Source organism: Trachinotus anak, unplaced genomic scaffold, assembly GCF_046630095.1.
Source record: "Trachinotus anak isolate AG129_WGS33_773 ecotype Australia unplaced genomic scaffold, CSIRO_AGI_Tana_v1 ptg000007l, whole genome shotgun sequence".
Lineage (NCBI taxonomy): Eukaryota > Metazoa > Chordata > Actinopteri > Carangiformes > Carangidae > Trachinotus > Trachinotus anak.
The window spans coordinates 19,380,082-19,397,898 of record NW_027273858.1 but is presented as its reverse complement, the minus strand read 5'-3'; the positions used below and the strand labels follow the sequence as shown (position 1 = coordinate 19,397,898).

Sequence of the window (17,817 nt, the reverse complement as noted above, 5' to 3'; positions counted from 1 at the left end):
TTACTACAACAAAGAAAATAACTTTTTTTCTGAGCAACAGTTGGGAACTGTTTTGTAATGAAATGGCAAGAAAGACATTATGTGATGAAGAGCTGAAGCTTCATGATCTGGAAGCTGCTGGAAGTTTCGTCAGCCTCCTGACTCGTCCTGGGTTCTCTTTTGACATTGCCATAGAAAAGAAAAAATTTGGCAATAGAAATCTTCAGTTCAAGATCTCAGTCTTTAGGGCCTTCCCACCTTGTTAAGGTTAAATTTATGCCTGAAACAAAATGTTGACTTTTGGCAGCTTGACATTTTCTTTGATACTGTGATTAGAGGATCTGATAGTCCATATTATTCTGTCAACAAATCCACTGAATAGACTAAAAGTAACAAGTGTTAGTTTGTCTCACAATAATTCCAACTTCCCTACCCCTCTGTGTCTGTGGAAGACAGAAATCACAAATATATATGTGCTTGTCAATATAACCTGAACTATTCCCTTAAACAGTTGGCCAGTGTAGTTATCACTAAACCTTACTGAAGTTGGAGTAAATTGTATATTTTCCTGGGAGTACTCTTAGTTGTGGATTTGGTGAACTAACCAGTATAAACAGGACTTTCTTACCCAGGACGGCAGCCTGTGTAAAGGGGGAGTAGGAGGTTTGCTGCCAGGTGCTGAGATGTCGCAGTCGGGCCTTTCTGGGCTCATCTCTGTACCAGGTTCAGGTGAGGTCTGCAAGGAAGGCATGGTGGGCGTAGCTTGTGAGGTGGGAGGGACTTGAGGAGGCGTGTCCCTGCCCGTCTCCATGCCAACCTCCTGCTCCTGGTCGAGGTCAGTTTCCTGTGGCTGGAAGGGACGCAGCATGCTGAGGGCGTTACGTGTCTGACCATGTGCTGCCTCTGTGCTGATTGGTGGCTGGCTCAGGTGTTTCTTTGCCAGAGACACATTCATTAACCTGAACCCTGCAGGGGTCCGCAGGCGCGGCTGTTTGGGTGAGGCGGGGTTGTCCCTTGGATCCTGCGGTGGGTTGGGTCGTTTAGGTGTGAGGGCTGGTGTGAGGATGGGGCTGGGAGTGTTAGGTTCGCTGGAAGAGGACGAGGAGTCGAGTCTTTGTGACTGGAATCGTTTGTTGAGCTCCTCCGAGGTGCAGTCCTCCAGCTTGGCCCTGTGTGCCTCCTCCTCCCCCTCCTTACACCCACCCAGGGTCCCATCTGATGATCCGAGAAGGCTGAAGCCGGGCTGCTCCGCTCGCTGCATGTCATCATCAAACAGAGAGCTGCTGTCGTCTGAAGCAGTCAGGTAGGTCTCACTGCCCGGACGGCTGAACTCCAGACCACACACGCCACCTCCTCCTCTGCCTTCACACCCTCCTCCTCCCTGACCCTCTGCGGCAGCGCTGCAGAGCACAGAGGAGACCCCCCGAGACTCAGGTCCACATGCATTGTCCCCGGGGCTTTCAGATGCACTGCCATCCTCTACAGGGGAACACAGAATTCCAGTTTGGTCTGGTCTGTGGACTTCACCGTCTTTCTCCGAGGAGGCTGTCTGCTTGTTCTTCACTGTCAAAGAAAACATGACACATGAGTTCAGTGCTTTTCTGGAAAAAAAACTTTAAACTTCTGTTGTTTTAAATTTCAATTCAGATTAATTTTTCACTTAAGTTGCTCAGCAAACTTCTCAAACTTAGCTGAAAATCATTAAAACTTTAAATGAATAACTTTCTACTTTATTCAAATAAAAAAAGACTAATTGATTAAAATTACTAATTAAATCCTCAGTCCATCTTTTCACCATTACAGTAAAGTTGGTGGAAAGCAGTGCTTTGGTTTTGTCAGTGTTGATCAGCCCCAATGTTTGCTTTTCTTTTTTGAGTCAGATCTGAATTCTGTCTGTCCAGTACTTTGGTTTATGACCATATGTCTGTAAAACTAATGACATTCCCACAAGCCTCAGCTGTACTTTGTGTCTAGTGCCAGACACAGTTGAGAAAGGAGACAGCGCACTTAGAATCATTTCCTGTATCTGTGTCATGTGGGGTTTCCCCCCCCCCTCCAACCTTTCAGGAGACCAACAGCTGGTCTGAGTTCACTCCAACAGGAGAAGTGAATGTGATCACAGATTATCAACAATTCTTTCACCACAGAGCCACCAAAATAAATATTAGACCCAATTTTCACAAGCAACATATCTTAAGAAAATTCTGACCCTCACATTTTTCAGACTGACAAATCAGGAGGAAATGAACTCTGTTTGAGACCTGTCTCTGTCTCAGCAACACTCTTCAAAGACCTGGCAACACAGATTACTCATCTCTCTGATGGCTCTGGTCTGGTGTCACTGCTGCTCTCAAGCCGGATAAACTATAAACTTAGGTGGGAAACCATGAATTAAAAGTTCAAATTTAAATAGAACTTGTGTTTCTTGGCTTGATTATATTATTATTGTTATCATTATTTAACTGTCTTCTGAGGGAAAACAGAGAGCATTATTAGACTGATTTTATCTTGTACTGGGTTGATCAGACATTAAGCTAGCAGATAAAAACAAGAATCAGGCGCAAATTTGTACTTTATCTACTGTTGTATTGTTTTTTTATTGTATTGTTGTTATGTTTTAAGACCATTGGTGCTGTTTGTAATGTGTCATCTAAGTGCTAATTAGCAAATGTTATGCTAACACACTAAACGGTTTAGTGTGTTAACAGTTTAGTCTAAACCAAGATGGTAAAGATCAAACCTGTTAAACATCATAAATGTTTGTCATTAGCTGTTGATGATAGCATTATGATAGTGTGATAGTATAGCATGGCCGTACTGTAAACTCTGAGTCTTGTTTCACAAGCCACAATGTGGCCCACTGAAATCCACAACTTTCTATGTGAGATATAGCAAGTGGCAAAATAGTTAAGTAGTGAAAACCTTTCCCTAAGATGCCGTAGATATGATCTCATGGCAAAAAGGTCTGAGTCACTTTCCATTTTCCACTATGAAACTGTGCCTTCCTGTGTCCAGCTCTTTCCCAGTGTCTGATTTCACCCAGAAATGTGCTGAATCACAGAAGCTGTTTCCAGATCCACAGCTGTGACTCTGTGGGGACTTACCAGTTTCATCTCTGCCCTCAGCCTCTCCCTGGGTGCTGAGGGTCCTCTGGGAGGGTGCTGGACCAGTGAGGACCTGGGGGTTCTTCCCTCTCACCTGGAAACAGCCGAACGTCAGGCTGCTGAGCCTCTGGGCCTCACCTGGTCTGCAGAGGACTCCTCGTCCTCCGCCACACTTCTCCTCGAAGGCTGCAAATGCACAGACATGTCTGAACAGCAGTATGTCTGCAGCATGAGCATATGCAGTATGTTTGTTTATTCCTGTGTGCATTTTACCAACTAGCATTTACATTAGCTTTGTCATGGAAAGGTTCATCTACTTGATCTCTTCAGATGAACATATGTGATGTAAAAAGTTCTTACCCTGCACTTGTTTCTGCAGCTCCACAATCTGAGCCTCTTGTTGCTTGTTGGTTTCTCTTAATGCTGCGTTCTCTACCTCAAACTGAAGGATAAACACATTTTCATAAACAACAACAACTTAGTCCGGAGAACGATGAGCTATTAATTACACTAACCCATCACTGAGTCTGTTTTCCAACCATACAAACTGTTTTCTAATACAATATAAAGTATGTACCTCTGACAACTTCAGCATCACCCACTCCTTGATCTTAGCTGCTTTCTCCTCCACTGTTTTGGCATCTTGAAGTCGGATCTGTTTCTGGAGAAAGAGGGCAAGTTCAAAATATTTCAGGACACTAAGCCGGAGATAGAGAGATACTGAAGATGGGAATGAGTCGGTGTATTTCATGCAAAAGGAATGTCACAGCTGAGAGGAGGGTGGGAAATCCCAAGGTTAAAAGATGAGTTCCCAAGGACCTCAGAGGTAATAAACAAAAAAATATTAGAATTATGATTTTTAGTAGAGGTGAGCTCAGAAATGTAGTTTGCTCCTCTTGCATCTTTAATGCTCTTATTCAAGGATAATAATAAATATTTCAAATGTCCATGGAGGACCTCGAGTTTGGTACTTTTCCAGTTCAGGTCCACTGTGTTTTCTCTGTTGGGCTTTATTGAGGTTTTATCATCTAAAATTATCATCCACATTCCCAGAGCATGACAGCAGCTTTTCAGGGAGTGCAGCTATCAAATAAGAATTTTATATTCCAAAACTACGGGAGAGTTTTTGCTGTCTGTGCATGCCACATCTTCCTCTGCTTTATTTTGTACGTAGAAAAATAAAACATGCACTGGTGTATCTATAACTTTGATGAAAATCTTGTGTGCTTGTGTCTTACCTGCTCCTCCAGCTGCTGCTCCAGCTGGGCGATGACGTCCTCCTTCTCCTGCACCAGGGCCTGCAGCTCCTGGCACCGCTGAAACAAGCGCACCTCTGAGTCTCCGGACTGACCGTCTGGAGCCTTCAGCTTCTCCTCCATCCACTGCACCTTCAATCATAAATCAAACATACAAACATGGAGCGGAAGGGTACACACACTGAGCACAGGTAAACAAACAGTTGCTGGGATTCTTACCTGCTGATGAGCAGTGAAAGCCCGTTTCTCTGCATCAATCACCTGAATCTCCAGTTGTTGAATCTAGTAAAGGAAGAATAAACATATTGTGAACATTTTTTATATTATCCTCCGAATATTTTCCTATTTTTGTTACTTATTCCACATTATATATATACACCGCTCACGACACACTCCCTACACAAATAAAGGAGCGCTTCTATTCCCACCAGCGCTTCTGACCACAACGTTTGCATACACATGGAGGTGAAATATCAAGTCCACTTCTGACCCAAGCCAAATACAACAGCACCAAATAAAGACAAAGAAAGAGCTGCACGCTAGAGACGTAATGAGAACTCCAGTCGAGATAACACTGCTATGCTGGAAGAGAACAGATGCTTTTCAGCTGCTCTTCGACATTCTTCATTTTATGTGACTCAGAACTGGAGTATTGAACGTTCACAGATGTATCTAACATCTACATTTACAGTTTATTTATCAGATTCTCCCTCATATGAAATTCCTTTACTAAAAAGTGGTAGATTCATGAATTTATAGCACAATCTACTAATATGCTCTACAGCCTCACAACGATATGGATAATGTATTTTCAATGGACAGCAATCATTTTCAAGTGATGTTTGTGTTCAAATGTAAATTAACTATTTTCAGCTGTTCTGCTCTGCTGCTGCTCTTCAGCAGATGTCACGACTATAAAATGCAATAACTTTAACACTAATCATAAAATTCAGCGTCCGGTTTGTCTTGGCAATGGATTAATTCGTTTGCATCTATACTTATGTCTCAGAAATGATGATGCAGTTTTATTTGTGCAGACATGCGGCATATAACACCTTTAACCAGTTACATAATGCTGATGAGGTGTCACATCTATAAAGGTACAACCAGCTCTTTGTGCACTAAGATCAGAGCATGGCATGTGTTAGCTGGTAGGAGTGTGTCAGAACTGCAGCAACACCAAAAGGTCACGCAGCTTTCACACGCAGGCTACAACACACACACAGATACTGGCACACACACACTCTAGACATGCACATACAGAAGGATTGAAAAAAAAAAACACTGTGGGAATCGAGAAGAGAGATGACTTTATGAGCAACATTCCTCTGAAATTCCTCGGCTCAACGTGACGGAAGCAGCAAAGAAACCAGTATCTCCTTAAACCTCGGAGGATTTGTGGAGGAAAATATGTAAAAAAAGACAATGGAAATTCTCTGTGAAGCAGCTCAACAGCCACCACGGTTAGAGTACGTTGTCACTTTGTTACAGTACAAATTAGACTAAACTGAACTTTTAACCGTGGGGGAACTGGCTGACTCACCAGAGGATCGGACGTAAAGGAAGTAATTTATTATAGAGCAAATATACATATGTGCAGCAAACAACCCTTGACTGTCTTTTGTGACAGCTTCACAGTTTAATCCAGATGAGAAAACTATCACCATTCATTTTCACAGAAGACATTTTGACTTGTGATGGCAGGAAAAGCAATAGGAGGAATAAATATCATCAGTGATGATTATTTCATTTAGGTGTCCCAGTCTGAGCAGTACGTGAACATGTATAATACCAGGTCTCTGAAACTGACAAATCTTCATATGCACAGCTACAGAGCCATTACACACATTCTGCAGTTCGCCAAGTTAAATCTAAGACCTTCTTGAATATCATATGTAATTGCATGCATGTTTCACAGTATGATTAAAAATCCAGTCGGGACGATACGGCCTAGAATTATTTATTATTATGACACATTTTTTCAGTGCAAATTAAAAGAATTATTCTTAATTATATAGTTTATTGTATTAGCTCAACCTGGACATGAATAACCTGCAGAAAATGGATGGATTGATTACAAACCAAAACCACTATTTAGCTTAACTTCATGTAAATCTTTTCTATAACTGACACATGTCCATCATCATCACTTATCTGTACAGGGTTGCGGGGGGGTGAAAATATCCTTTTAGTTAATAGGTGTGTATTAGAGATACAAAAACATTTTATGACCAACTTTGCTGAGGAACAAATATCTAAGACTTGTTCAATACCTTCTAAAGCTTCTTTTTGAGGAAAATAAATTCAATGCCTTTGCATTTATTATAAAAATTCTTTTGGTTCCAATCCTCCCTCCACCCAAATTCCTAGAGGCAGTCCAGTTTTCCTAGTATTTTCAGTACAATGTTTTAGAAGTGGAAAATGACTTACAACACTGTGCCATGTGCACTGTGATGTTGCCAACTACTTGGTGTCCAGAGTGGTTCTGTTACACACAGTACAAATCAACAAATTAGTGCTCACATTAGTTATGCAGTTGCTGTTCTGCTTCATATCCAAACTGTGTGTAAACTCCTGTGAAGAGCAAAAGAACCGTATCCGGCCTCGGTTTGGATGCGGCTGTTGGAGCCTGGCATGGCTGTGTTCCAGTTTTCCCCTGCGTCTGTTCCAGAGACCAGAAGAAGTGGACCCAGCTCAGTCCAAAAGCAGCCACACCCTGCAAGAGACACTCACTGTTTCCACTGCACAGCGTTTTCTGGACCAAAGTGGAAGCGAGGCCTTTTACGCAGCCGCTGCTCCACTTGTGACGTGAGTGTGATTTTGGAGAATTTGATTTACTGTGTCAGTGGAATCTGAGCATTTTAACATCTGGTGTTGAAGATACCGTGACGAAATTCATCCTTTTGTGCTGATAAAAACTGCACTTAAACATGTCTCTGCATGATTCTATTGAACCGTTTACTTTGAGGATCCCCAGTTAGACTTAAGTTCTGATCAAAAGCAGACATGAAGACGGTTCATATACCTCACAAACAAGCACACACACACTCCCTCTCTCTCTCTCCCTCTCCCTCTCTCTCTCTCTCTCTCCTCTATATAGATCCCCTGCTGTACCACAAACCACACGTGCCTCTCTCAACAACAGATATAGCATCTGGCAGAGAACAGCCTGTTAATTACAGGGCATGTATTCTGTAGGCTGCATCTGGAGACGACACACACTCCGTCTCATACACACACACACCAGACAAAACAACGTATAAAAACACACGTCCATGATGATGAGGATATTCTCCTGTGTATCAGACCATGTGTGCAAATGTGTGTGTGTGTGTTTTGCTCATTCTGTATGTTATATATAGGATGAACCAGGTCTGGGTGTCTGTGTCACATCCTGTGCAGCTCAGTTGGGATGACCAATGAGAGGTTAAGGTTTATGTTGTGGTCATTTTAAGAGTTGTAAGGCCCATTACCTGCTCCGTACGCTCACATACAACTACTGCTGCTTCGCTGTCTATGTCTGACACACACACGCGCACACACACACACACACACACACACACACACACACGTGACTTCTCTCCTCTCCTTCGTCCCCCATAACCTCCGAACAATGCTCCATCACCTCTGCAGTCAATTCCCTCTTCAGATCCAGACTCCAGTTCGACTTCCATTCCTGGAATTCCACAACTGGCGCTCTGTGGCCAACCTCCCCCTGAACTCCATCCATCCCTCCCCCATTGCTCCATCCACAGCCAGACAGCCAGCTCACAAAGCCTCTTTCTGTAGCCCCTGTGACCCGTAGTGTTCACCTACAATTATACAGTTTTAACACTAAATACATGAATCAAATATAGCTGTAGTTAGGGCTTATTCTCACACCACTGCCCTAAAAGTCCAGTTTAGACTTGTTAATTGTCAAGTATGTTTAACTGGAGATAAACTCGCCTCAAAAACAAGACTCACATACCAACACGTGGCTGTATACACATGAAAACATGGACTTGAATGAAGAAAAGCAACATCTGTGTTAAGGACAAGAAAAAGACTCAGTAACTTAAAGTTAGCCGGAGGCATCTGTGCGGTGATGACTGGGCAGCTAGAGATGAAAATTGCAAGCGGATGTTTGTGAGTAGTGGGGAGGATAGGTCTAAGTGTGTCTGTGAGTGTGAGTGTGTGTGTGTGTGTGTGTGAGAAAAAGCTTCTTGCTTTGTCATTTTCACATTTTTGATCCTTATCCCCTAACACAGTTTAGGTTAAATCACGACAATCAGGTGATGTACTTGATCCTATTTTTGAACCTGTTGACTGACATGTCTGATCTGAGACACGAGTGGTCCATAAGGCCAGTAAGCCCCGCCCACATGGGAGGATGTTTTTTTCTGTCTAAATGTGGGATCAGTCAGAGTGGGACAAAACCAGAATATGTCACTCCACCCCTTGAGGTTTTGGTGTGTGTCTACAGTATATAAAGTATGGATATATACGAGTGTGCATTGTGTGTGTGTGTGTGTGTTGTGTGTGCGTGTGTGTGTGTGTGTGTGTGTGGGTGTGTTCCCGCCAGTTACGTCTGGTGATATTCTTAATGTTTCTTATTTCTTACCCAACAATGAATGTGTCTGTCTAACAGGTTTGGTGTGTGTATCTTGTTGTGTACCTCTGTGATGATGAGCTCCGTGATCCAAAAACGAATTAAAAAACATCACTGAGCCACACTGTCGTACTCGGTGACATCATTCATTATGATGAACTCTATTGTAATTTATTTTGAATTAGACCTCGCTCTGCTGGTGTAAAGCAACATATTTGTATCAATCTGTGGCTGAAAATCGTCAACAACACATGAACAACTTACTCCTGTTTCAGTAATGTTTTCTAAAAACTATAGGAAATGATTTAGCATTAAAAAAATTAAATGATAAATTTGGAGCCTTTTTTTGAGCGTTAGTCTTCACTCGGCCCCCAGATTTATTGACAGTAAGAAAAACCTGGAATAACACCAGGCTTTAAATAGTTTATTCAACACTGGACAGTAAAACCTCTGATGTTTCATCGCTGTATTGGAAATAATCAAACATGATGATAAAGGAAAGTGGTATGAAACAGCTGGAATCTTTTCATTTGACATTTGCAGCAGATTCAAAATGTTGATACTAGGGCTGAAAAATTAATTGAAATATTATTAATATGGCCAAATCGCAAGAGCTGCCATCTTTTCGATAAAGATAAAGGTGCTTGTTTGGTACCAGACCCGACAGAAATCACATCATCATCATCTTATATTTTTTTCAGTGAAAATGAAAATGCAAAAACAAACATTCCAACTAAAACCACAACTCATTTCGCAATCGCATCTGCCAAAATAATAGATTTTCCTTGCATATCGTTCCGCCCCAGCTGATACCTCTTTTATAGGGATTCACAGTTGTTCTCATAAAGAAACACAGACGGAATAAAATATGTCGGTGAGTGCACCAGGTCGGAAGCAAGGAGGCTGACAGAATCAGAAAATATAACACACACGGCCTCTTTGTCTCCACCGAGAGATGTGTAGCCTACTGTTACAGCTGGAGGCGTCGCTGGCCAAAACTAACGTCCCCTCCCAAATAACTGCACCCACGTACGTACACACACACACACACACACACACACACACACACACACCATTCCTTTTTCACTTTCTAAAAGTTAGAACAGCTTCTACACGAATTTGACCTTTCTTGTGTACATTCATATACATGCACACACAGAATAACTGACTGAGCGAGTGCTTCAGATCGCTAACTCACTTCCTGTGCAGCACACATGCATACACACTCATACTATTTAGTAAACTGGGTATTTCCTCCCTTGGGCAGCTCAATCTTTACACAAAGCTTCATTTTTTCTCTCTTCCTTTTTCTTCCCTCTCCATCCTGTCACACAGGCTTTCTAGGATTTCAGAAATCTGCCAAGTTTACCTGGAGTCATGGAACTTGATCAGTCTGATGAACTGACAGTTCAAAATAAATTCAGTAACCAACATTTATGTTTTAGAACAGATTTAAAAAGAAAACACGTTGCGTTTTTGATTCTAGATTATGTTTAAAAAGGCGCTGTCACTACGAACAATATCCATCTTAACTTTTAGTCACATTTTATTAAATCCCTCTTAGTAATGTGCTCATGTACTAAAAAGTAGCAGAGTAGTAGTAATAGCACTACAGTCGTTCCGATACAATACTATTATCAGAAATGCCTCCCATACTGCCTAAAATATGGTATCGGGTATCGACAAGTACTTAATGTATGCACTGATCCGGTACCACGGAATTCATCAATAAACGTTATAGTTTCACACTCGTTAAAACAGCAGTTTCTCGAAAATCAATGCTTCGTTCATTGCTCTAAAACTGTAGCTAACACAGGAAGCTGAACTGTGCCACCACTGGCAACTACTGTTGTAAAGCGGCAAAGACAAATTGCTGATAGACAACAGCAAAACATCAGTAATTTGGCAATATGTTACACAGGAAAGTCTCACCAGTAAAAAGGCAACATGTAGAGTAGAGAAGGCTTTAATGTCGAGAGGTGGCACCAGCGTTAGGACAACTAGGGTGGGAAGTGAATCATTTTTATGACTGTCAGTCAAATCAGATTCATCATCTGTGTATCTGTTCATATTTTACAAAAGGTCTAACCTGAGCCGTGCCATACGGCAAAGACAGCAATCAGATCCCACCCATACAGGGTTAGTAGTATACAGCTGTTAACACAGTGGTGCAGGACCAGTACTCTGTATCGGCCAATACACTAGTTCAGGATTGGTATCAGGCAGGACAGACTTATCCCAGAACATCTATAAATAGCACAGAATCTGCCAATGGTGCGACATCATTTTACTTGATTCTAATGCTAATAAAAAAAGTATGGTGAAGTAAACAAAATCTTCAATTTGCTGCTAAAGGCTAAAAATGACTCCATGGATCTATATTTTCTAACAAAACATTCCTTATGGCTGCTACAGAAAGTTTTTGTCATAATGAGGTAACTGCTTTCAAACTAATGACATTTTTCATTTCAAACTTCTTTCTCAAACAACACTGTAGGATCTTGAGCTATACACTCAAAATTGTACACACTGAACTCTCACCCTCCACTCAGAGTGACGACCCCCCCCCCCCACTCCACAGTGAGATGTTAGGGGGATTTTGCTGTGATGTACGTGCGCCCCCGCACAGCTTTAAAACAACAAGCTCTGGCTGTGGGAGTCACAGCAGAGAAAACACATCAGCAGGGGTCTGAATGGTAACATGATGAGCTCAGTGAGCACAAGGTGAGGGGTCACTCTACAACAAACCTACAGGAAGAAAATAACTGCAAGGTAATGCAAATGATGCAAAATCATGATGCAAGTATTATATATATATATTTATATTAAAGGCAGATTAAAAACCAGATTTTAAGTTGCTTTTGAACGCTGTATCTGCAAAGGATGGCCCTTTTTTAAAAATCTGATATGGCAAATCATTTTCATTCATCTCTGATATGATGGACAGTAAGCAGTAGCAGTGGGACTGATAATGATAGAACTGTTCAGGAGTATGCAGGTTGTCAGTGGAAGGCCTTAAAGTGCTAGTTGGGGTTATTTGACATGGGGCTGTGAAGTTTTTATCTATAGTCAGTGTGTTTCCTGCAGTAGATTCGGATCAGTGTGCTCCCGGTTTAAAGAAGCAGCTGGTGGCACAGAAGCTGAGTGTGGACGGGGCCGTCTGTAAAATCCTGTTTTAGCCACTTAAAAAAATACCAACATAAAGAAATTATATCAGTTTCACTGTGTACTTTTTTAAAAATATTTTCACTTCTTTATCTTGCCATCAAACAGCCTTTTCCTTTGACACTACAGCTTGTGAACTATTGAACTATTGTATTACTGCGCACTGTATTACTCTGCAGATCAGCTGTTTCAGACAGAGCTAAGCACAGGTGCGCTCGTGCACAGGAATACGGTAGTTCAACGATTGAAAAAATGTAGTTCCAAAAGAAAGGGCTTTTTGATGGCAGAAAAAAAACTGCAAAATATTACAAATATAGCTTACATGGTATCAACTTTTTTCTGTGGGCATGTTTTTAAATGGCTAAAATATTTTTCATTCCTGTCCCCATCCACAGCAGCACATCACTCCTGGCTGCCTCTCTAAACTGGGAGCTGATCTGAATCCACTGCAGGTAACACACTGACTACAGATAAGTACTATCATTATTCATTCTGATACCTCCAGCTGGACTAGATTCCAACTATATTTGCATGATGTGTTTACTGTATTCTTAATACAGTGTTTCCTACCCAAATAATATTCTTCAGCTGAATTCTTCTGATCATAAATAACATATGAATATCAGCACATCATTTCTGTAATCTTTAGCTTCATTTCAAAAATGTTTTTGTCACTGGTTCTCAATAAATCTGCTGAACTCTGGTTGAACTCTGGTTGAACTCTGAATCATTGGGAACTAAATCATTGATCCTCCCTCTTGACTACATACTACAGTGTACTGAGGAAAACAGTTTAAATCAGGCTAAAGGCTACGAGGTGGTGACCCTACTTTAACAAAGTCTTTTCAAAATAACAAGACACTTGAAATTTAAACTCAGCACACGAGACAGACAAGGCAGCTAAGCTCTATGCTATTAAACATAGATTAAGTAAACACCACTGAAGTAGAAACTGGTGAAGCTGAGGTGAATTATATCACATTATAGTTGTAGTATAGTCTGTGTTTAATGGTGTTTTTTATGATGCTGAGTGGAAAATTGCTTTAAATGTAGTTAAATTCAACTTGTCAAAGAGGATGGATGAGGCCCAAAATATCCAGCAGAGACTCTCACATGTGCTATGTGGGCTGCAAAAACCCACTGAGGGCCAATCTTTCTTCCAAGTCTCTCCAGGAGTTTGTTTTGCTGTCCAGCTGAGCTTACTTTTGACTCTGTAATTGACTGGAGCTGGGTCAATCCCATCATGCAGTGCGTGGCGGAGCCCTGTGGTCAGACTGCTGTTTACATTAGAGCTCTAATCAGCATCCCTGGAGAGCAGCTTCAGATCTAGGCCACTGAGCAGTTTGGGCCAGCCCAGTGCCGGCCAGCTGGGAGGGACGGTCTGCTCTGTACCCACCAGACACACCACGTCTCTCCGTCTGAATGTGGATGACTTCCTGTGCTTATGAGGACCACGTGTTGATGAATATTCAATTTTGAATTCATCTTCCCAGATCTCATCTGATCAAACAATGATGAAAGTTTGATTTTCTGTAGGTGGCACCGCTCAGTGTCTGTCAGTCAACTGACTTTAATTTTCTTCTTCTTTTATGTTCTGTTTCAAATGCACCTAGGCACCAAATATTTGTCCTGTACATCTGCACAGACTCACTTTTCTTGCCTTTTACAAACCAGACACAAACTTTATTTATTTTTCTCCTTCACATCTTCTCATTTCAGTTGTTTGCTGGTGTTATGTCTTTCAGCACAGATCTATAATCAATATTGGAGTAGCAGTCATCAAGCGTGATCCGTTTATCTTTGAAACCATTATTATTGCTACACATGATATCTCTCACATCCCTGTTGGGAGGCTGTAAGATGTGAGGAAGAGATCAAGTCAGGAACCTGAGAAGTCACCTCAGCTAATGGAAAGCACCTGTTCTGTATCTGCACTAACTGCTGTGCAGACCTCCCACCTGTACAGCAGCTTCACTATCCACTTTCCCTCACTACCAGCAAATTCAAAGTGGCACCATATAAATCATAATCGCACTTCTGCCACTGCAACTGGACACAGGTTCTCAGTGAGATGCACTGAGTGTTCACTGATTAAGACAATAAAGTTTACTTGAACCAACCTTGTCAGCGGTGAGTTCTCGGATCTTGATTATCTGCACTCTGAACTTCATGAGCAGAGCCTCCAGGACCATACACTTCTCCTTCCAGTCCTCCTGGCTCATGGCCTCCTCCCCATCCGCCATACCGGCTGACCCTCTGTAACACACACACACACACACACACAGCAGTGAGAGAGAGAGACAGAGAGTGAATATATGTACATGGTAATACAGCAATCTCCTAGAAGCTTCCTGTGGGAAAATTCACATTTCATTTCCTCTGCTTAAGGGATCAGAGATCAGGGTCAGCTAGAGAGAACCATCCGTGAAGCTGGTTGGGATTCAAAGTCTTGCTCGAAGGCACCTCTGCAGTATGAATGACTGATGACATGGGGATCGCTGTTATGCTCCCTGGTGATGGTTGTCTTTATTGTCTGAGAGACAATAATAGCACTTAAACACAGGAGAGGGTTGATGCACACTTGTGTTGAGTGGAGACATTTCCACACGCAAAAAGTGCAGAACTGATCCGTTCTTTGAATAATAATAATCAGTTTTTACTTTCATCATTACATGAAAAACAGTAATGGGATCTTATCTGATACACACACACACACACACACACACACACACCCACACACACACAGAGGGCTTGTTGTTGTATAGATGTGTTGTCACCAGAAATATTCCAGGGTCGAGCCCAGCTGGACCACTGTGGGCAGTGGGCGTATCACTTAGCTTGGCCAAACAGTAAAACATCACAGTTGCTCCAAAACACCTCAACACCCACCCTGGGACAGACTTGCATCATGTTTTCCAGGGAAAAAAGTCGGCAAAAACAGAGGGGAAGAGCCAGTGAGAGAGAGACAGAGAGAGAGATGATGATCTCTGATGAAGGAAAGCAGCAGCAGCAGCAGCAGCAGGGGGAGGAGGAGGAGGATAGAAAACCTGGCTTTCTCTTCTAAGTAATAACCTCTCATTACCAGCCTGGCCTCCTCACAAAGGGACTGCAAACATGTGTGGAGGAAGGCCATAAACTGGTTTCCACAGGCTTATTTCTGTTGCTTGTTTGCTGTGGTAAACACTGACGAAGGCAAGACAAAAAAAAGAAGTTCTCACCCAACAAAACAAAACAACATAAATGACTGTGGGCAAGTAATTTGATATGACTTATTACATGAGGATGAGGCCTGCAAATACCTATATAAAATTATGCCGTAAGAATGAAGGAATGTACTTTAAAAAATATATAATATCTTATATTAGGCTACTTTGCCAATGAACACTTTGACAAAGTGGTACTGGTATCTTTATAAATATGATGTAATTTTAATTAATTTGATTATTTGTCAATGGAGAAGGGTTTACTTAGGTGAACCTAATTTAGTTTTATTGTGATTTTTTGTAAAACCAACCATAAAATTTAGTTGAGTCTTATTATTTAACTTAAAATGACAGTAATAATTTCATTATATGACCTATAAAGCCTTTGTTATTGTTATTTTATTCAAGGTATTTTTATCTTACAGTCTGCTGCAAAAGAAATGTTAAGTTGATCTTTTGTGAAGTTAATTCACTCTTGTTTCCTTGTATGTACATGTTTTGTAGAAGTTAATTATCCTGTGAGGGTATTAGTCAAATCTGTGTAACAGGAGACAGATCATTATTCTACACATTCATCTATTCCCTCTCCTCCAAGCGTCATTCCACAGTGGGGATAAAAGGATGTGGTTGGTGGAAAATATTAAAGGCCATCTAACTTCAACCCTGTCAGAGTTTCATTGTCTCTCTGTCTCTCTCACTTCCTGTTGAGTAAAGTCAGTTTTAGTGTGCAGAGACAGTGAGCGACAGTGAGCCAGTATGTGGTACATGAGCACTTCTATGTGTTTTGGTCTGGAGATGTGCTGCAGTGAGCCATTAAAGACATTAAAAACCCCATTGCCTGCTGTTAAACCATTTTAAGTTTACAGAGTGTGGAGGTAATCCACTTCCCATTAACAAACTGTGATGCGAAATGATAAAATGAAATGATGATAAGATGGAAGCAAAGTACACTAAACACTGAGGTGATATGTGTTACATGGTAAGCTATAGTTAGTTCATTTTAATCACTCAAAGAATTCCTCCAAAATCTTTTAGTTTTCAGATGTGAAGACTCAGTACTTCGCTCAGTTTTGACAGGTGTGAGAGTTTATTGAATTTAAACCTCTTCCTGTTTGTATTCTCTGTATCCATATTGCAATATTCATATGTTGGACTAATTGTTTTAGATACACAGTCACGCAGACACGGAAATGATTTCACTGATGGTGCTCCTCACAGAGGGGCTGAATCGTGGTGGTGAGTAAACTGAGGTAAAGTGGTCACCAGTGAGCGCCACTGAAGCCAAAGGTTTAACTTTTTATCCTGCTCGTATAGAGACTGTATCACATTATTGGTCATGTATTTATATTTCCTGTGATATCACAAGAATATCTTGACATTTGATTAAGAATAAATAAATAAATAAAAATATTTGGTCATATTTTGGTGTCCACATTTTTTAATTTTAGCGCCACAGCTCTGAGACCAAATCTAAATTGACACTATTGGTGGCAAAGGACAAAAACAGCACCACTTTATTTGTATAGAAAACTGTGTTCACATTCATGTGTGTTCTTCACACAACCATCACTGTTATACCACACAGCGGCCAAGTGGAAAACTGGCATTCAGCATAAAAGGTTCAATGTTAACAAGAGGATGAAAAACACCCTCTGAACTATATTCTTACTAAATAAAGAGGCCGTCAGCTAAAACGGCCACTTTGATACTCTGTCGTTTCGTGTTTAATTAAAAAAACAGCTATTATCATCAAAGTTACTCGACTTACCCTTGAGAGTATTGATGTAAACTTCACGAGCGACTTCACGCCATGGCGACTCCAGCGTCTGTATGTTTACTATTACTCCTGTGGATGAAGTCCTAATTCATGAGTAAAAGCTGTGAATTGCCCTCTTTCCTAAAGGTTTTCATTTCAGCTCTCAGGCAAAAGTTGGGAACGGGTTTGCTTTGGAGGGTGTGGCTTCATGAAATACGTCCAATCACATGCTTGATGGGCGTTTCTATGCGTAGCAGAACCACGAAGTCCGAGATTGATTGACGTGTGATCTCCACCAATAAAAACCCGGAGCGCTACTTTATGGACAGATCAGCTTTGAGGGCGGGCTCTAACTATTTACCGGAAGTGACGTTTCACGTGTGCGGCATGGAACCACGGTTGTGTCAAGTTTCCGAGAAGCATACAGGAAATCAGAAAGTTTTGTGAGTAAGACTGTAAAGTATGTTCAACCACACATTTTGTACCAAATAATTTATTTAAATCGTACAATTTAATTAAGAATATGAATAAATGAATAAATGAAATGTTAACTCAAAAGCGACAATAATTGCATTTTATTTTGTAATTGGGGAATGTGTCTTATATACAAGTGTAATTTCCATTTTTGAAATATACATACATACAAAATAATAACATATATAGAAAAATTATATATCAAACCTCTTAGAAATTTGAACAATTTCATATATTGATGCAGCTCATACAAATATATATTTTTATGTATGTATGCTTATATTTATAT

General features: G+C 41.1%; 1 protein-coding gene across 1 annotated transcript in view; it reads right to left on the bottom strand.

Annotated features, from left to right (window-relative positions):
- plekhh2 (pleckstrin homology domain containing, family H (with MyTH4 domain) member 2) overlaps nt 1-17,269 on the bottom strand; it is a 37,225-nt gene extending 19,956 nt beyond the window's left edge. The window contains exons 1-8 of the mRNA XM_071481247.1: nt 17,067-17,269; nt 14,216-14,351; nt 4,559-4,621; nt 4,322-4,471; nt 3,661-3,744; nt 3,444-3,525; nt 3,084-3,269; nt 608-1,542 (exon numbers count right to left, since the gene is read on the bottom strand). Of these exons, the coding sequence (XP_071337348.1) occupies nt 608-1,542; nt 3,084-3,269; nt 3,444-3,525; nt 3,661-3,744; nt 4,322-4,471; nt 4,559-4,621; nt 14,216-14,338 (1,623 nt within the window). The 5' untranslated portion in view covers nt 14,339-14,351; nt 17,067-17,269. The remainder of the gene's footprint in view (nt 1-607; nt 1,543-3,083; nt 3,270-3,443; nt 3,526-3,660; nt 3,745-4,321; nt 4,472-4,558; nt 4,622-14,215; nt 14,352-17,066) is intronic.
- Nucleotides 17,270-17,817: the final 548 nt, after the last annotated feature.